Consider the following 20,838-nt stretch of genomic DNA (forward strand, 5'->3'; position numbering starts at 1 on the left):
TAACTTAATATTGGATAAGTTTAATCAATCTGCTTCCATTAAGGTGGCTTTGTACTACATCTGTCTGATTTGAAATATTATTTAATCAGTGATACGTCAATACAATCCTATAAAACTATTGGTTCAATAAAAACAAATCAACAAAATGACATAAGGAGTGAAGTCAACTAAATCTCGGCTTAATTTATGCATTGTCGAAATGTCAATTTTAATTAAATACGAATGTCTGAATCACAAGTCTAGACAAGACCATAAAGAACCATTTATCTACTTCTTTTTTATAAAAGACAGCTAACCCTTACTAACCAACAAATTTTGCCGGAAAGGAAAAAAAGAAGATTCTGTTAAACAAAATAATAAACAGCAAAACAGAGAACTAAAAATAAATAAACTGGATATTATAAAAATTATGAAATGTTAAAAGAAAAATGGATATAATTACCGCTCTTATTGTTATAGCTGTGATTTATGGAGTATTGCTATTCTTTGACAGTTTTTTTAAGGTAAGTAATTCATATTGTGCATAAATATTGATCATTTTTTAAAAAATCATTCAGATATTGAATTAGAAATATTTGTTTTAATTGTCTGGTAGTAGCACAGTCTTTTGTATAACTTGATTTTCTCCAATTCAACTGGTGTATACAAAAATGTTATGGGAAACTTTCCTGTTATTAATTTTAGGAAAAAAAGTTATTCTTCATAAAAAGTTCTAGGCATGGTCTTAAACCAAAGATGATCATCAGATATCAAATTTTATCAGTTCTATACAAGGTATGTCCAAAAATATGATTATTCCTCAAGAGTAAAGTACCTTTATATTTCATAATTATAATATGCACTTTTAGGTCATTATTTTATCTATTGCTTGTTTACAGTCTTCTTCAAACCAAGGTTTTTTTCTTTGATGTTTTTTAATTCTACCACTCTTGTAGATGTTTCCGATAGTCTCTCGATCTTTTCCCTTTCACACGTTCAAATATGAAAGATTTGCTAATCTATGCAGCATAGTTCATCCTTTCCATGAGTTCCCTATTGGCAAAATTTGAGCAAGAAGGTATGATAGTGTAGAGTTTAGAAATCATTACTAGTAACAGCATCATTTAGGATATTGTTATTGGGACCTGTTGATGCCTTGCAACTTATAGATAGAGAATACCAGTCATCGAAGTAATACAACAATCGATTGTAAATATGTCCCTCTTTTATTTTCATTAATTATGAACTCACCTATACACTTTTCCAAGAAATTAACGAACCACCTTAAAAATTGGTCATTTTTCTGGTCTCGAATTTCCTAAACATGTTGTTCTTTTAAGTGATTTTTTTAATATGTTATAGTCTTATTCTTTAACAATATCGCTGTAATAATATTGTTGCTAGACAGGTAAATTGTCATTGTACACCGGGTGTACCAATCAAACTGTGATTTTTTCTAAAAGTTTGCGTCACCCTGTGTAATCTTCGAACATTTATTAAATACTATAATTAAAACCCAACTCTCGACTTCAGAGGTAAACTACATTATGGCGACATGGTGTTACTTTGAACAAGTTCCTTCAATCCACTTATTTTATTAGTTGGATTATACAAATCGTTCATATATTATCATTAAATATGGTCATATTATCTTTCAACCAATTATGGGATATATCAGATTTTTATTAACATCCTAAGTGCTCTAAACTTTGTTGCAAATACAGGCTAAACACAGTTGCTCGAAATGACATAGTCTAGTTTACCTCCGAGATCCAGAACTAGCCGAATGTCTTCTTAACATTCTGTTTTTTGATTCATTTGCTTGTGTTGGATAATAAAAAAGTTAGGTACTTTAACCACTAGCCTTGTTTTTCATCAATACAGGATGTTTTTAAATAAGTATGGCAAACTTTTAGGGGCAATTCTGCATGAAAAAATAATGATAGTTTGCTTTATACACATATGTCCGTAAATGCTTTGTTTCCGAGATATGGGGTGTTGAAATTTTTCTTACAAACTGACGATTTATTTATTGCTCTAAAACCGGTTGAGATATGCCAATGTAATTTGGTGGGTTTTAAGAGGTAGTTATTGTGCATTTTTTGACATACAATTAAGAATTTTATGTTCACCATTGGCACACATAAGGGTCATATTACCTGTATAATGAAATAAAAATGCTAAAGAGATATTGAGGGTGGACAACTGGAGCACAGACAGAGAATCATGGAGGCGGATGCTGGAGGAGACCAGGGCCCGACTTAGGCTGTAGCGCAATAGGAGAGAGAGTATTAACGAAAAACAAGGCTAGTTGTTAAAGTACCTAACTTTTTACTCATAAGCAAATTAATCCAAAAATAGAATGTTAAGAAAACATGAGGCTATTATAAGTGGTCCTGTCGCCAGGGGGGGTACAACGGCCTACTTTATTCAGATGGACATACCCAAGTTTTTTTTTTATGTATTTTGACCCGTAGAACACAAATTTTTTGGGTTGATCCGGATTTGATCCGGATGGGTTGATTTGAACAGTTGATCCGGATGTCGATAAGATTGTTATAAACAAAGAACTTAAGGAATTATATAACAGCGATTTTTTGCAAAACAAATAATTTTTTGGTATTTTATGGGTCATTATAAGCAAAAAATGTTCTTACAAGTTTTTTTGTAGGATGCATAGTTTTTGAGATAAACGCGGTTGAACTTTCAAAAAATCGAAAAATTGCAATTTTTGAACCCAAATAACTTTTGATTAAAAAATTAAATAGCAATTCTGCTTACCGCATTTGAAAGTTCAAGTCAAATTATACTGGTTTTGATTATTTGCATTGCTAAAAATAAACAAAGCTCTAAACAAATAGTGTTTGCTGTGCCCAATGCATGCGTTTTAAGCAACTACGTAGAAATTGCCTGTTTGTAGGCTTGACTACTCGTTCGATTTTAAATGAGAAATGCATTGAAAGCATCACTCAAGCACTATAATGTGTTTAAAGCTTTGTTTATCAATACAAAAATTAATTTTTAGCAATGTAAATCAAAGGTATAACCAGGATGATCCTAAGGGGAGGGTTACAACTTCAAAATGGCTTGATTTGTCAACAACACATATTGGTCTTAAGCGTATAGAGCTCAAAGTAGATCCCAATGGGGGGGGGGGGTTATAACCCCCATCCACCCCCTGGTTACGCCTAATCAAAACCGATAGATTTTGACTTGAGAACTTTCCAATGCAGTAAGCAGAATTGGTATTTTATTTTTCAATCAAAAGTTATTCGGGTTCAAAAATTGCAATTTTTTGAAAGTTTAACCGCGTTTATCTTGAAAACTATGTATCCTACCAAACAACTTGTAAGAACATTTTTGCTTAGAATTACCCAAAAAATACAAAAAAATGTTTTGTTTTGCGAAAAATCGCTGTTATGTAATTCCTTAAGTTCTTTGTTTATAACAATCTTATCGACGTCCAGATCAAGTGTTACCCAAAAAAATCGTGTTCTACGGCTCAAAATACATAAAAAAATTTGGGTAAGTCCATCTGAATAAAAGAGGCTGTTGTACCCCCTGGCGGCAGGACTACAGGGTCACGCCAACTTTAAGAAAAAATCACAGTTTGATTGGTACACTCGGTATACAATGACAACCTACCTGTCTAGCAACAATATTACTAGGGCGATATTAAAAATATTAAAAAAATCACTTAAATTGGACAACAGGTTTTAGTCTGGGCTGATTATCAGAGAATAGACCATTTTTGGGAAAAGTTATTTACCAGCAATTTTATTGCTTGAATCGAATTATAAGATCCTATATATTAATAATATAGGTATGCAAAGTCCTCAGATAGTGTGCTACTTTTTTTATAAACAAAATGGCGCACGAAAATCGTGTTTTTTTCAATTATTGCTCAATAACTCCGAAGATTTTAACTTTATAACAAAAACACCCAAATAAAAATTCACCGTGATTACATTTTGCATAGAGACGTGTTTTTCCCGATCTGCTCCGACGAAAATTTTGGAAAATGCGGGTTTTCCCAACAAAATTTTTAATTTTCAAATAAAGTTTTAGATAAGTAATTATCTACCAATAATTAAATAATTTGGTGACTTAAAAGCCTTCTTGGTTTAGATTATAGTTCCAGAAGCTGGTGAAAATTGAACGAATATTTTAGCACCAATTCAATTGTTAATTAATAATTTACGGTCGCAATAATAACCAAAATAATTATGATACACTGATCAAACTTTGAAATATTATAAACATGAGATGCCTATTTGACATTTTCTCGACAAAATATAAATTTTTAATTTTTTTGCATAATCTTTAAATGTTAAAAAAAATAGTTATAAACAAATTAACGTTTCTCAGAAAGTTTTTATTATATTATAATTTAAAAAAATAGCTAAAATGCGCATTTAAAACATTTAAAACAGTTATGAAACAGCAAAGTAAACATACGATTACTACGGTGTTTATAATTTTTTTTTAATTCTTTCAAAGCGTAGAAGTGAGTTTAAAGTACAAGCTAATTATTTACAAAAAAAGTATCGATTATAAGTTTAATGGTTATATTTTAATTAAAGATTATAAATATATTTTTTTGTAATTTACACGCGCGAAAGTAGAATAATACGCTACTGTAGCTAAAATTTTCACTCGGAGCGACGACCGGCGGCCGCGCGACGTACACTTTTAATAAATAATGTATGCTGCGTGTCAGTCGCTTCGAGTGAACATTTTAGCTCCGACTCTGTATCAGGCCTACTTTTGCGCTAAAAATTACAAAAAAAAGTATTTTTAATCTTTGATTAAAATATAACCATTGCACTAATTTTTGACATTCTTTGTGAGTAATTAGATTGTACCATAGACTCACTTTTAAGCTTTGAAACAATTAAAACAAATTATAAACAACGGAGCTTTCGTATATTTACTTTGCTGTTTCATAACTTTTTTGCAAATGGTTGGAAAATTTTTTTAAAGCATTCATTTTCAAGACCTATGAAATACGCATTTTAAATATTTTTTAAAATTAGAATATAATAAACAATTTCTGAGAAATGTTAATTTGTTTATAACAATTTTTTTTAAACATTTAAAGATTATGCAAAAAAATGAACAATTTGTATTTTGTCGACAAAATATTAAATAGGCATCGCACCTTTATAATCTTTCTAAGTTTGATCAATGTCTCATGATTATTTTGGTTGTTATTGCGACTGTAAATTGTTAATTAACAATTGAATTGTTGCTAAAATATTCGTTTCATTTTCACCGGCTTCTGAATTTATAATCTATACTAAGAAAGCTTTTATTTCACTAAGCTATATAATTATAATTAAATAATAACTGGCCCAAAAAAATTATTTGAAAATTCGAGATTTTGTTGGGAAAACCCACATTTTTCGAGGAAAATTTTCGTCGGAGCAAATCGGGAAAAACATGCCTCTATGTAGAATTAAATTAGGGTGAATTTTTATTTGAGTGTTTTTGGGGTAAAGTTAAAATCTTCGGAGTTATAGAGCAATAATTGAAAAAAATACGTTTTGTCGGCGCCATTTTGTTTATAAAAAAAGTAGCACACTATCTGCGGACTTTGCATACCTATATTAATAATATATAGGATCTTATAATTTGATTCCAGCAATAAAATTGCTGGTAAATAACCTTTCTTTGTACTTTACTAATTAGACCAGCGTATTATAACTATTTTTTTCAAAATTTAAAGATTATGCAAAAAAAAAGAAAAATTTATATTTTGTCGATAAAATATTAAATAAGCATCTCATCTTTATAATCTTTATAAGTTTGATCAATGTATCATGATTATTTTGGTTATTATTGCGATCATAAATTGTTAATTAACAATTGAATTGTTGCTAAAATATTCGTTTAATTTTCACCGGCTTCTGGAATTACAATCTATACCAAGAAAGCTTTGATGTCACTAAGTTATTTAATTATTGAGTAATAATTACTTACCTAAAACTTTATTTGAAAATTAGAGTTTTTGTTAGGAAAACCCGCATTTTCCGAGGAAAATTTTCGTCGGAGCAAATCGTGAAAAACATGTCTCTATGCATAATTTAATTTAATTTTATTTGAGTGTTTTTGTTGTAAAGTTAAAATCTTCGGAGTTATAGAGCAATAATTGAAAAAAATACGATTTGTCGGCGCCATTTTGTTTATAAAAAAAGTAGCACACTATCTGCGGACTTTGCATACCTATATTATTAATATGGAGGATCTTATAATTCGATTCCAGCAATAAAATTGCTGGTAAATAACTTTTCCATGAATTTTGCTAATTAGCCCAGAGTATTTAGGAAATTTGAGACATCAAAAATGACTTTACAACCAATTCAACATTTTAATATATTGACTTGATTTTAGACATGTGCTCATTATCCATATTTACGTTTCCTGGAAGGAACAGGATTCAAAGTAAAATTTCTGAGCATCACTTGGCAGACCAGAGCTTTCAACAGAACCTTAATAAGATTGGGCACAAGTAATCCCCGTTTCTGGAATATATGGTTTAGCTTAGGTCTCCATCTAAGCCTGATACTCTTACCAGTCTCAGTTCTTATGTTATTTTACAGCATATCCCAAAATTTTGTTGCTAGTGACAAACAGGATACAAGATTTGTGATCGAACCAGTAGTACCAGGAGTAAACTTACCAGCTTCAGAGCTGGGATATTATGGAGCTACTCTCATTGTAGCCAGTATAGTCCACGAGCTAGGCCATGCTCTAGCTGCCGTGATGGAAGATGTAAGCATATTGGAAGTTGGTGCTAGCATATTTTTCGTACTTCCTGTTGCCTACGTAAATTTAGCTACAGATAAACTATTTAAGATAGAGAGGAAAAAAACTCTTCAAATACTTTGTGCAGGTGTTTGGCACAATGTTGTTCTTTCAGCGGCTGCTTTCGCTCTTTATTTAATACTGCCAATACTATTTAGCAGTACCTTTTATGTAAATAAGGGAATATCTGTTACAGAGATTGCGAAGAAATCACCTATTATGGGCGCTAAAGGATTAGCAGTAGGTGATGTAGTTTTTAAAATAAATGATTGTAAAGTAACAGACGAAAACAGTTGGTATGAATGTTTTGGAGAAATAAAAAAGCATCAGATGGCGCTTTGTATCGATACTGATTTAATACATAATTTAGACGAAAGCGTACCACTGAAGCACTCAGAAAACGGAAATTTGGACTGTTGTGATGGTACTAAGTTTGAAAATATATGTTTTGAGTACTTGGATAGTAATGATGGAATATTAGAATTGCCAAGTCATGCTTGTTTGCCTGCTCGAAAAATCGTTGAGGAATCTCCACATATTTGTACTACCTTTCCTCATTCTTGCCCATCAAATACTTACTGCTTCAGACCAATACCCGGAAATTATACATATTTGATTAAGCTTACATGCAAAAATAAAATGGTTATATATTTAGGACATCCTGCAGATATATACAGGACAGTAGAAGTTTCTTCGTATATACCTAAATTTATTTTTACCACCCCGACATTGCCGGACACAATAACTAAATTTACAAAGTATTTAACTATCATATCTTTGGGATTAGCGATAGTTAACATAGTACCGTTCATGTATATGGATGGGCATTACATATTAGAAGTGTTGGGCTATATGCTGCTAAGGAAAAAATTAGGAAAAATTAGGTATAAAGTAATAGTAGCAGTAATAACAGCCTTCTTTACAATAATTCTGGCTGTTCATTGTGTTATGTTCCTATATAGAAACGTTTTTATGTGATTTATTAAAGTAATATTAATTTATCCCATGAATGACTAAACATTATTAAAACACACAAAATTAACCGAACACTCTAAAAATGGGACATATCAGATGTCTCTAATTTCCTAAACTTGTCCGATTTGAGTGAATTTTTAGTATGTTATAGCCTATTGTTTACGAAAATCGTTGTAATAATATTGTTGCTAGACAGGTAAGTGTCATTTTATACCGGGTGTAACAATCATACTGTGTTTTTTCCTTAAAGGTCGGAACAGCTTGTGGAATATTCTAGCATATAAAAAATATTGAAATTAAAACCCAATTCTAGCCTTAGGTTTTCTTAAAATTTTGATTTTCATTCACTTCGACGCTGCCAAGCCAAAACGGCATAAACGCCAAAATGAGCACTTTTTAGTTAGCTGCACGAAAAAATAGGATTTTAATTTCCGCACCAGACAGTCAACGCGGAATAACCGCAGACAAAGTGAAATAGGTGTAATAGAGGTTTAAAATTTTTATAAACGCCAGCCTAGTCACGCACGTGAACACCGATTGACATAATCGCCAGTGCAAGTAAGATTACCATTGTGTACAGTTCGGTCCAGTCATAATAGTAAAGGTACGTATTTTTACAATGTTTATGGATAAGTAACATGATATTACTTACCTTTGCAATATTTTCAATTCGTATTGATTTTTGAAGCGTAAACACACTGAATTTCTTTAAATATTATGAGGCGTTTATGCCAAAACCACATATTTACATTCCTCAATGGTATTCTTATGCAGGTTTCTTATTTAAATATTGCGCAAATAAAAGGTTTATTTTAAAATTTTCTATTGTAACTTTGTACTAGTGTGATGAACAATTCATTTTGTATTACAGCATATAATTCAAATCAATTTTATATAGCTAAAAATGGCGATCGATTTTTGGCGTTTATGCCATTTTTTGTTGCAGATGAATAGCAGAAGTAAAAAAATAACGGCCTTACTAAATGAAAATAAAACATATACCGAATCATTACAAAATGATTATACTGACTGACAATAATTCCCCTTAGAGGTTTATGACATTTATAATGCCAACATTGCAGAAGCTTTTAGCAATGACATTATCATTTTTGAGGAACCACCAGACGTTGCAGTAGAAGAAGAAATATTTAGTCACGATCTCACATCATGTTTCAACTTAGCAGCAGATAATGGTTTGGGTGCCGGTATAAGTAATGATCAAAATAAGGAAAATACAAGCAATCAAATCAATACGGATGTTGAACCAAATATTGACAGTGATTATGAATTAGAACCCGCTATTATTAGATATCCGCTTCTATTTGCGAATTATTTAATTTAAGGATTTCATCCTAGCACCAAAAACACCAAGAATTTAGGGTTTTGTTTTTAACTTAGAATGTATTTTTGATTAATAAAAAATAAAGCATATCAAAAATCTTCGTAATTTCATAATTTTTCTTGTTGGCATAAACGACAATTTTTAATTTTCGTTTTTTTTTTTCATTAATGGCATATATCTCTTTTAAGCGCCATATTGGCTAACTTTACAACGATGCCATCGACACAAACGCCATAGGTAAGTTTGGCATATTCACCAATGTTATATCTTGATTGGACATAAGCGCCATTTTCTAGTTTTTAATTTATTTCAGACAGTATTTTCAGCCACATTAATGTTCACAATATATTATAATTTGAAAAGTCACTGTGCAGATAAGCAGAATTGGTAAAAATAAAAATAATCAGTTTTTTGTGTTTCCTGAAAAATCAAGTTAATGTCGCTTATGCCGTTTTGGCTTGACAGCGTCGACTTATGTTCGATAATAAAAGAGGTATGTACTTTTATATTACAAATGAGGTATGCTATTTGGTCTTGATCAATATCATTCCAAATTTCGAGAGCTACTGTTTCTATCTATTGTACGGTTCTAGAAGGTGGCAAACGCTGTCGTAGTGTTCTGCCAATTATGTCACACAAATGTTCGATTGGGTTAAGATCTGGACTATACGATTGCCAATTCAAAGTCCGAAGATTTACCCGTAATGAGACTAACATTTTTTTACAAAATTTCGCCCCGGAAGCCCCCCTTTCATCCCATTAAAGGGAGTAATTTGTGGTTTTTGCGAAACATAGCCCTTCCTGTACGTTTTGCAAAAAATTTACTTAGTAGTAAAATAAAGAGGACTATATTTCCTACTATTTATTTCCCGACAGCATATGTCTATCACACTATCACCCACCGTTTAGAGGGGGTGGTGCCTTAAAGTTGACAAGTTTTTAAAAAAGATGTTTAAAAAAATTATTTTTCCACCTACCTCTACCGAAAGTATACTTTTCCGGACCTGATTGTAGGGAGCAAAGTTGTACTTTTCCTCCCTAGGGAGGAAAATATTTTTCCTCCCTAGGGAGGAAAAGTAAAAGTGACGTCATAGTATTTCATTCATGAAATATAACTTATTGACGCCCTGTATAATATCTATTTTCTATTACGAAGTATCTATACATTTTAACGTTTATTTATAAAACACCCTCTATTTTGCAGAATGGTAAAAAACAGTAAATTGTTATTTTGATTTAACAATGTTTACATTAATAATTTGACTTATATTTGACAGTTGACAGTTACATTGTACCTACTTGTTGTTTTAGTTCTAATAAATTTTGTTGGTTAGTTACATAAATAAATTAAGTAAAAATGAAAAAATTACTTGTTATTTGAGGAAGGTGGAAAAACCATATGTATAACATGGGAGTAAAGTGCCTTTTCCTCCCTTGAATGATTACTGCCCTCCGCTACGCGTCGGGCAGTAAACTTCATTCTCGGGAGGAAAAGTTACACTTTCCTCCCTTGTTATACAAATAGCTATTTCTCTAACTGTAATGGAAATCAAGAAAATACCCTGTGGTAATTAATCACAAATAAGTGGCTGATTTTTTGGTATACGTTTCATTTAAGGGCAATCGCCCATTTTTTAATTACAGGGGGTTAACATTTTAAAAAATCCCTTTTTATACCATCTGAACCGCTTATGTTAGAGTAAAAAAACTTTTAGCGATTATCCATGTACTGGTGCTATTTACAAATTTGTATAATGCGCCCCAATTTTTCGCCGGAACCACCCCAAAAAAAGGAGAATTAATATAGAAAGTGATTTTCTTAGAATCCTTCACACACCATGCCCTTTATTAAAATACTTCATATATCATTTTATTCACGTTCTTATTACCCATGCATGGACACCAAAAACGATTTCTTGATGCAATCCCTGTAGCCAAAAAAATAAAAATAAAAAGGGTGGTTGAAAAAAAAAAGTTTTTTTGCTTTTTTACCCATATGGGCATATGCTCCATCAATAGGGTTTTTCATAAGTATATATGGTTATTGCAACATCCCTGCGGAAACTACCCTATCCGTGAAAATAAACTGCAAAAACTACCCCTATCCCTTGGCGAGCATGTTTTTACGATTTTCTCATTACCTATGTATTTTTTTAAGCAAAACTTATACAGAATTAAAGACCACTATTTTCTCTACAAATAAGGTCCTATGCATTTTTTTCGTATAAGCAACCGTTGCGGCACAGTGGCGCCTTAAACCTCAAAAATGCTTTGGCGGGCTCCAGTTTCTGTTTTTTTATTCGTCACCTATTCATTTTATTGATAACGTACTTATGGAAAATAAAAGAACACACTGTCTGCTACACATTATGATCTATGCATATTTTACTTTCTCTGCACCCTAAAGCCACAATGGTGGCCCAAAATAAATTTTTGATTATTTTCTTTATTAATTCTCCTTTTTTTTTTGGGTGCTCCCTGGGAAAATATGGGGATGCATTATACAAATTTGTAAATAATACTTGTACATGGGTAAACGCTGAACGTTTTTTTACTCTAGCATAAGCGATTCAGATGGTATAAAAAGGGGTTTTTAAAATGTAACACCCTGTAATTAAAAAATGGGCAATTGCCCTTAAGTGAAACCTATACCAAAAAATCAATCATCTATTTGTGAATAATCTCCGCAGCATTTCTTTTTAATTTCCGTTACAGTTAGGGAAAAATATATTTTTTTTAAAAACATCTTTTTTAAAAACTTGTCAACTTTGGGGCGCCACCCTTGCTAAACGGTGGATGATAGAGAGATGCTGTCGGAAATAAATCGTAGAAAATATAGTCCTCTTCATATTTCTATAAAAGATTTTTTACGCTAGCATAAGCGGTTCAGATGGTATATATAAAAAGGGGCTTTTTAAAATTTAACACCCTGTAATTAAAAAGTGGACAATTGCCCTTAAATGAAACCTATACCAAAAAATCAGCCACTTATTTGTGATTAATTACCACAGGGTATTTTCTTGATTTCCATTACAGTTAGAGAAAAATAATTTTTTTTAAACATCTTTTTTAAAAACTTGTCAACTTTGGGGCACCACCGTTCTAAACGGTGGGTGATAGACATATGCTGTCGGGAAATAAATAGTAGGAAATATTTTTACTCTTTATTTTACTATTAAGTAAATTTTTTGCAAAACGTACAGGAAGGGCTACGTTTTGCAAAAACCACAAATTACCCCCTTTAAAGGGATGAAAATGGGGGTTCCGGGACGAAATTTTTTAAGAAAAAGTTTCATAATAAGCACCCCTTGATATAACAAAAAAAAAAATAAAACCGGACTTGTGTCCATTTTGCGAGGTTCAACCTCTATTTCCTACACTAATATTCGATTACAGTTTGTGAACGTGAGGTCTTGCATTATCGTGCATTAGTAAAAGATTGTTACCAATATAAGGAGCCGATAGCATGGTAACTAAGTCCTTCGCTATGTAAGATCACTGCTTGAACACACTGAACATACTAAAAAAATCACTCAAATCGGACAACAGGTTTAGGAAATTCGAGACATCTAAGATGTCTCATTTTCAAGGTGTTCCGTTAATTTTGCCGCTGTGTGTATAATTAAACGTTTTGTAAATGTTTTTAAGTATATGGATACATCACAAAATTATGTGAAAATAACTTATATCGCGAACTCAATCGACTGTAGGTGGCAGTGCAGTTGCATGAAAACGGCCGATGTAATTGGGATAACATATTTTGGTATAATTAATATTGTTATTGACGTAATTAATTAATATAAATAAATTATTCATTAAATGAACACATCCGACAAGCTTTGATCCGACGTTGATACATAGGTCAACGGATGCTTTGTTTATATTTTCATCCCAATTCCTCTAGTTCCAAATAAGCGGCAGTACCCTTGCTTGAGCTCGCGTCTAGGTATTGAAAAGTGACTTCTGTATAATGGTACTTAGCTGATCTACATAGTAAGCAAAAAATATGTATATAATCTTTATGAAAAGATATGTGTACTGGGGCTCCTGGTTATATTATTGAGATCAACTATATTTTGCTCCCTTCCACAGGCACTCAATAGTCCTTACCACCTCAGTAGTCCTTTTTTTGGTATACTTGTTAATCTGTTTCTCTCTGAACACTTTCTGACTTAGTATTTGGTGCAATACAGAGTTTGCGACTGTTGTATTTCGATTCCTGTTGTATTTTTAGTTTAAGGAGAGAGGAGAACAACCCAAATAGTTGCTGAGTAGGTGCCACCAAATACTATAGACTGTAATACATACAACTCTTGACATTTCCCATTACATTTGAGGAAGCAAAAAAATAGCGCCCTCCAGCGGTCTTGCGGTGATAACCAGAGCAATCTAACCTTACATTTATAAAATTGCTTTATTATTGTTTTTGTATAAGTGTTTGAACTATTTTTATTTTAATTTAATTTAGCAAAATTAGCTCGTTATTCAAAAATTAATAAAATTCATTTGAATGTTTACGTCAAAGTTTACGTTGTCAAAACGTAGTTTCACCGCAAGCCGACAGTGGCAAGGTGCTTCGCGTGCTTCCAGATTTCTGTGGGAGTTGGATGTATTACAGTCAATAGTATTTGGTGCCACAGAGTGTGTTGCCATGACGTAAAATCATAGTTCAAGTTCAAAAATCACGTAACATTATCTTCAACAATGTAACATTATAATAGCTTTACACCGTTTACGGGCATTTCACCCAGTGTATTTTTAGTGGCTTAACTATGTATACCTTGTAATCAGCACTGATGATGGAATTATCATTCCGAAAACGTTCTGTGATATAGCCCGAATGGGTATTTTTAATAATTATACCTTTTATAATAAAGGATTTTTTAATAACATGTTTGTGATTTATGGTATACAGCCGACTACAGGAAATTAATTTTCTTGTGGATTTAATAAAAGATTTTCTGAGATAATCTTTTTTTCATGTTTCAAGAGGGGGTTAGGGTCGATTCAGAACCGCTGTAGTTTGTGACTTTTGACCACCCATAAGCCAGCTACAGGACTGGGTAGGTACAAAACGGCAAATTTTTTGGGGATATATATCTTCGGTTCAAGGAGAAACAGGAAAACCGCAAATACGCCAACCAAATGGTGCCTAAGCGGTCAGGATTAGACATACGCACGGCTCAGTATAGCCGAAAAACTAAACTTTGAAAATTTTGGTTTTTCGACAATTACTCAAAATTTCAACTTACGAATTGTGCCAATAACTGAGCGTTTATAGGAGTACTCTAGACGCGTCAACAGTGTATACCTCTAATACCTCATATCTGGGAAAATTCAGTGTGTAAGTTATAGGTAGGCTTTATGAGTGTGATCAAATCTATTTTCTATGGAAAAAACGGGTTTTCAAGCTCAATAATTCCTGTAATACCTTCAGAGTTATCATATTTGACTTTGGATGCATCAGATACTACTTATCAATACATTTTCGCGCCACGTAATATTCTTATCAGCTATTTTGTAGCTGGAATATTGTGTGCGCCACTCATTTTTACGGCGTTGTAGCGGTTTTTTATTCTTGTTGTTTATTTAACAATAAAAAGTCATACCAATAAAACAGGAGCGTCATTTGAAATTTTGTTTGGGGGGGGGGCAAGCACTATAGATACAATACATTATATATGATGTAATGATGAATATTGATGTATTTTTTGTAAATTTCAGTCATTTTCATGGACAGGGGGGGCAAATGCCCCCCCCCTGGACGCCTAAATGACGCCCCTGCAATAAAATAGATATAAAATGTTTAGTTTTTGACATTTTAGACATTCATGAGTGAAACATTTTTGTACATTATATTACAATATATTATATACAATAAGTATAATAAATTATTTTGCTAAATTTAAACTTGTTTCTAGTTCTTTCAAACACCTTTCCCCATAAGTTAGGCAAGATCTAATGATTATTTCATCAGTGTGATGTGAGTTATTCCTAAAATCAGTTCTGGTCCATTCTTTTAGTTCTTTTCTGTACATTTCGTCGGGTACTTGCTTAATAGTACGGAAAATTTTTCTGTATAGTGTTTTCACTTCTTGCTTTAGGATAAACTGAAAAATATAAAGACATTTAGTTCACTATTTACTGCATATACAAAATTGTTTTAGACAATAGGTATGCACAATATAAAAAACAGGACATATACTGAAATTATGATTACTCTCCACTTTTTACGCTATATAAAAATACAAATGTTAAAGACCGCAGTGAATACAGAACAATATCATTAATGATCTCAAATTATTCTTGAAAATAATACATGGTCATATATTTTTTTATAAATACAAAACTGGAAAAAGGAATAAATGATAGTAGTGTTCAAAAACAGACTAGGAACCACAGATGAGTTATTTGCTTTCAATGTGATAGTTCAAATATGCATAGATATGAATGTGGATGTGCATATTTGTTACATTGATTTTGAAAAAGCATTTGACAAAGGCAAACATGCACAAAAACAGTCCAAATCCTAAAGACAAAAACATAGACAAAAGGGACTTAAGAGTAATAACCAACTTTTACTGGAATCAAAGAGCACAAATTGTAATAGACAACAAACCTCGTTCAGAAATTGAAATTGGGAGAGGAGTTAGGCAGGGATGTGTATTATGTCTCTATTACTATTCAATGTATACAGTGATGAGCGCACTAATAACTGGCAAAATAACGCAAAAGATGAAAAACATATTAAGTCGTGAGATAAAAAGAGATGAACCTAGTGGAGGTGTTAAATTTAGCGATAGTAACTTATAGATTGACATTATATTGATTGTTTCCCACCTTTAGACGTATCGAACAAATTTGAGAAATGCCACTGTGACAGTGACAGTTTTAGTTGACATATACTCCTCTGATACGTCTAAAGGTGGAGTTGACATACTCCTCTGATACGTCTAAAGGTGGGAAACAATCAATATAATGTCAATTTGTATGTTACTGTCGCTAAATTTAACAACTCTACCAGTTTTATTTCTTATCTCACAATTTAATATGTTTTCCATCTTTTGTGCTTTTCCATCTTTTGTGCCGGTTATTAGCACGCTTATCACTGTATAGTTAATTCATTTTTGAAGAAGCATTGCTGTCTGAAACTGAAGGAGTAATAATTAATGGAAGAACTATTACCTAACAATGAAAGATATGCATATGACACCGTGATTATGGCATATTGGGAGAGGAGTTAGGCAGGGATGTATTATGTCTCCATTACTATTCAATGTATATAGTTAATCCATTTTTGAAGAAGCATTACTATCTGAAACTGAAGGAATAATAATTAATGGAAGAAGTATTAACAACGAAAAATATGCATATGACACCGTGATTATGGCAAGCTCTGCTGACTCAAACCCCAACTATTAGGTACTAAGTAAGACAAGCAGTTTCTGTGAAAAGTATGAACTAAAAATTAATATAGAAAAGACTACAATAATGAAGAAAACAAATATATACACAAAAATACATTTGGGAGATGGACCAATAGAAAGGGTTGAAAAATACAAATTCCTGGGAACCTGGATTTCAGAAAATAATGATGACACAACAGAAATAAGGGCCAGGACAGAAATAGCAAGAAATGCCTCTGTAAAAATGAAAACAACTCTGCAATAAAGACGGGGCCCCCGCTACCATATGTGCAAAGTACACGGGCGCCATCCATTAGGGGCGCCAAAACCTTGGGTAAAAAATTGAAAAAAAAATAATTTTAAAACAAAAGTTGAGAAATTAAATAGGATTAGGTATAAATACAAACGAAACCTATTTAAATTTTAAGTGACAGCGATAATCTTTTTAAACGTTGTTTTGTTCTTGAAGAACGACTGACAGAGGATAATAAAATAAGGATAGAGACTCCAATCATTTGTTTTGAAATTACAGCGTTAAAGTTATTTTCATTACTTGATGATACTGACCCCATAATTATATTACAATATTTATTTGAAAACAATGTTACCTCCACCCTTTCAAACATATGCATTTGAAGAATTCTTTTGACATTGCCTAATCTGTAGCTTGTGGCGAACGATCTTTTTCAAAGTCAAAAATCATTTAAGGACAATTTTTCAAGAAAGATTGCCTGGGCTAGCAATATTAAAAAATTTTTTTGATGGTATAAATTTTAGCGATGGAATTAATGAATTTGCAACAGCAAAGTCTCGGGAAATATCGTTACTAAAATTAATAGCTATTTTTTATTTTTTTATTGTACCTATAGCCCAGTAAATGAACGTGAAATACGTCGATACCGTGTAATTTTCAGGGTCACCGCCGAATTGTATGAAAATTTGGATTTAGGTTCTAGTTCCCTCCACTTCAAATTTGGACTTGTGCCGTTGGATGCTTTTGCTTGGGGGGTGAAAGTTAAATAAATCCGGAAATGAATAATCTGACTAGAGCCACTTTTGTTCCATAGAGTTTTGTTACTAAATCAATACTTTTCGAGTTATTTGCGAGTGAAAATGTTTATTTTTCAACAAAAAAAAAACAGGTTTTTAGGCGAATAATTTTCGCAATTGACTCAAAAACTAAGTAGGTATTTTATCGAAAAATATTATTAACAAAAATGTAGCTTATGGTAGGGGAGCCCAAATGGGGATTTTTGCAATTACTTGGGCGAATATTATCACATGGGGAGAACCCTGTGTACTTGTACCCTGTACATGTACCTCTACATTGGCTCTTAATACAGGTGAGTTCGTTAAGGGGGGTCCGAAAAAAATAGCTACCCTTAGAAAAACTCACAATCGTCAGATTAAGATAAGGTAAGTTAAGTACATGCAAAACAGTGTATATTTAAAAAATCTGACGATTTGAGAGGGGCGTAAGGAAATGGGCGAGTCACAAAGTTTCACAAAAAAAGCGAATATTTCGTGAAATGAACGTCAGATCGAAAAACTAATCTAAACTCTAAAATGATACTTAACACGATCCCCACTGAGAGGGGTGGGGGTAAATTTAAAATTTTAAATACGAACACAGCGATATTTAGCGAAATGAACATCAGATCGAAAAACTGAAAAATACACCTCCCTACGGAAGTGGGGTGGGGTGTTACTTTGAAATCTGAAATATGAGCCCCATTTTTTATTGCAGATTTGGATTCCTTACGTAAAAATAAGTAACTTTTATTCGAGACATTTTTTTCGAATTATGGATAGATGGCGCTATAATCGGAAAAAACGGTTGTTGGAAATGGAAAATTAAATTAAAAAATAGAAAATCCCCCACTTTGTGCAAAACTTAACTTAACTTTTTTGGTTTTAGGATTTACCCTTCACAGCCCAATAGGTGATCATAACGCTCGAGTAATTGCAAATTTAGCATACTTTCCTCCCATACTATTATAAAAAAAAAACACAAAAAATGGTATATTCATGAACTGTATAGACCTAGTAACACCAAAATTAAAGCTCTTGAAAAATACTTTCTTATTCGTCAAATTCCAAATCGAATGTTTCTACATGAAATATCCTAAAAATGAAGGACTTTTTGGGAAAAATTCATTAAAACTTATTATTTGTAAAGTTCAGTTTTTTGCTTTGGTTTAAGCACCTACTAAAATACCTACCTACCTACAAAGAAATGAATAAATAAACTTGAAACAAAATGCCTTAAGGGGCGCCAAAATCGTTTTTTGCACACAGGCGCCAGTAGCCATTACGGGGACCCTGAATAAAGACTAGATTAGAACTGAGAAGAGCTCTGATATGTTATATGTTTCTGATACTACAATAGGGGTTTGACAACTGGACACTGAAGCAAAAACACATAATAAGTAATTAAGCTACAATCATTTTAAATGTGGTGTTACAGAAGGATGCTTAAAATAGCATGGACAGAGAAAAAACAAATATGGAAGTATTGCAAGAAATGGATAAGGAATATGAAATAATAAACATACAATATTCGATAATATAAGGAAAGATGAGAGAAGGAAGGAGTATGGTAACAAGAAAGTGTCATGGTTGAAAAATGGAAGGGACTGGTTAAATCCAGTTTAATAGAAATAGTAGCAGAGCAAAGATAGTGATGCTGACATCCAACCTCCACTTGCCAAGTGATAGCATTTAACACATTCGCGGACACGCTGTCATTTTATACATGTATTCTTATGGAGTAAATGACTTCATATGCAGTCATGACCGCGAATGTGTTAAAGAAGAAAATCCTTATTAAAGATGTGTGTGTTTAACCCCTTCGCTACCAGGTGGTACCTATTTAACTTTCGTTCTTATAAACCATAGTTACTTAAATTGCCATTATGTGCAGTGTGCTCCCGGCTCATGAGTGAGACGTTGGTCTATGGATTATTACCTCAAATAGGTATAACACCACAAAAATAAGATTTTTTATCTTAGCTGCTGTATTGTTATGATACCTGGTTGAGATAGAAATCCTATTCACTGACAGATACTTGAAATAAAACCCTTGAATAAAGATACTCGTAATATTTGCCTTCGCCTTAATAGCAGCAGAGTATAGCAAAAGCAAGTTAAGTTTAAGTCACTCTCATCTACAAGATCAAGGAAATTTTGGAGATTATTTGGAAAACTATCTGAAAAATTACCTGTTTCAAATTTAAAATAGGTTTATGCAGTTTCGACATAGGATTAGTTGCTCGTTTCAGCAATATATATCGTTTAAAAGTTAAAATTACTTAAATAGTTATATTTTGGTATATAAAAACAATTCATAATAATATAATCTTGGTTGGATATAGGTTAGGTTAAAATTCCTAACTTTTCTTTTTAGGATGATGGTAACTGATTTGTGTTTGCCATGGTTTTTATCAGATTTGCTGAAAATAATTGTTAAAGTGTTGGACAAATATTAAATTATTATTTATTACTATGTTTATTATAATAAATAAATAAGTACTTCTTCTGCCAATTAAAAACCGACAACCGACACGAATGTAATAAAACGAAGAAGAATTAAAAAACGAAGAGTGGCATTTAAAATTTAAAAATTATAACCTTAAATAAATTTAGAATTTAGATACTTTAAAACTTTTTTAAAACACAGATAAGGTTATAAATGTTTTGATATGTAAGGTTGAATAGATATGGTATTTGTAGAGCAAATTTTTATAAGTGTCCTGTGGTGAAAATCTGTGAACTAGTTTAAAAAATGAGTCCTTCAAATAAACGTTTAGCCAAAACAAAAGAAGTTTCCAGCCCTAAACGTTACCAGTTGCGTGAAAAACCAAAAATCTCCTATAAGCAGATTGATAAGTGGTGCATTGAAAATAGGGTTCTTCCATTGAGCAATGTGGAAACTGCAAAAAAGAAAAACAGTACTTCTCCATCTAGCTCAAAGACTGTAGTGAATAAAAAGTCACCTAAATCGCCAGACACAACTAATAAAAAAGTACAAATCTCCAAAACGACTACCCCCAAATCTTCAAAAACTACTTCTCAAAGAAAAAATAAATCACCTAGCAGGAAGAAAGAAACTAAGGCTAGTAAATCTTCACCAGGGAGTCAACAAAAAATATATCAGAAGCTTGATAAGTGGTTGATCGACAAGAGAATCCTGCCTTCGAATGCTGTAGAAACTGTAAAAAAGAAAATGGATACTTCTCCATCTAACTCAAAAAATGCAGTGAATGGAAAATCAAAGAAATTACTAGATACAGGTAATAAAAACATAGAAATCTCTAAAACTTCTCCTAG

At 32.2% G+C, this 20,838-nt stretch overlaps 2 protein-coding genes across 2 annotated transcripts; one reads left to right on the forward strand and one right to left on the reverse strand.

Moving 5' to 3' along the window:
- Window positions 1–132: 132 nt before the first annotated feature.
- Window positions 133–15,013, forward strand: LOC114328672 (membrane-bound transcription factor site-2 protease). The gene is made up of 2 exons (XM_028277590.2): window positions 133–503; window positions 6,373–15,013. Exons 1-2 carry the CDS (start codon window positions 429–431, stop codon window positions 7,762–7,764), a joined length of 1,467 nt encoding a protein of 488 aa, XP_028133391.2. The 5' UTR covers window positions 133–428; the 3' UTR covers window positions 7,765–15,013.
- Window positions 14,945–20,067, reverse strand: LOC114328674 (LYR motif-containing protein 2). Its single transcript, XM_028277592.2, has 2 exons — window positions 19,731–20,067; window positions 14,945–15,213 (listed from the first exon to the last, which is right to left on the reverse strand). Exons 1-2 carry the CDS (start codon window positions 19,767–19,769, stop codon window positions 14,995–14,997), a joined length of 258 nt encoding a protein of 85 aa, XP_028133393.1. The 5' UTR covers window positions 19,770–20,067; the 3' UTR covers window positions 14,945–14,994.
- Between the last annotated feature and the right edge of the window lie 771 nt (window positions 20,068–20,838).

This window comes from Diabrotica virgifera, chromosome 6, assembly GCF_917563875.1.
Source record: "Diabrotica virgifera virgifera chromosome 6, PGI_DIABVI_V3a".
Lineage (NCBI taxonomy): Eukaryota > Metazoa > Arthropoda > Insecta > Coleoptera > Chrysomelidae > Diabrotica > Diabrotica virgifera.

Coding starts and splice junctions, on each gene's coding strand:
- LOC114328672 (XM_028277590.2), top strand. CDS start 429: ATGGATATAATTACCGCTCTTATTGTTATAGCTGTGATTTATGGAGTA. Junction 504..6,372: donor TCTTTGACAGTTTTTTTAAG/GTAAGTAATTCA, acceptor ACTTGATTTTAG/ACATGTGCTCATTATCCATA.
- LOC114328674 (XM_028277592.2), bottom strand. CDS start 19,769: ATGTCGAAACTGCATAAACCTATTTTAAATTTGAAACAG. Junction 15,214..19,730: donor CTATTTTAAATTTGAAACAG/GTAATTTTTCAG, acceptor TATATTTTTCAG/TTTATCCTAAAGCAAGAAGT.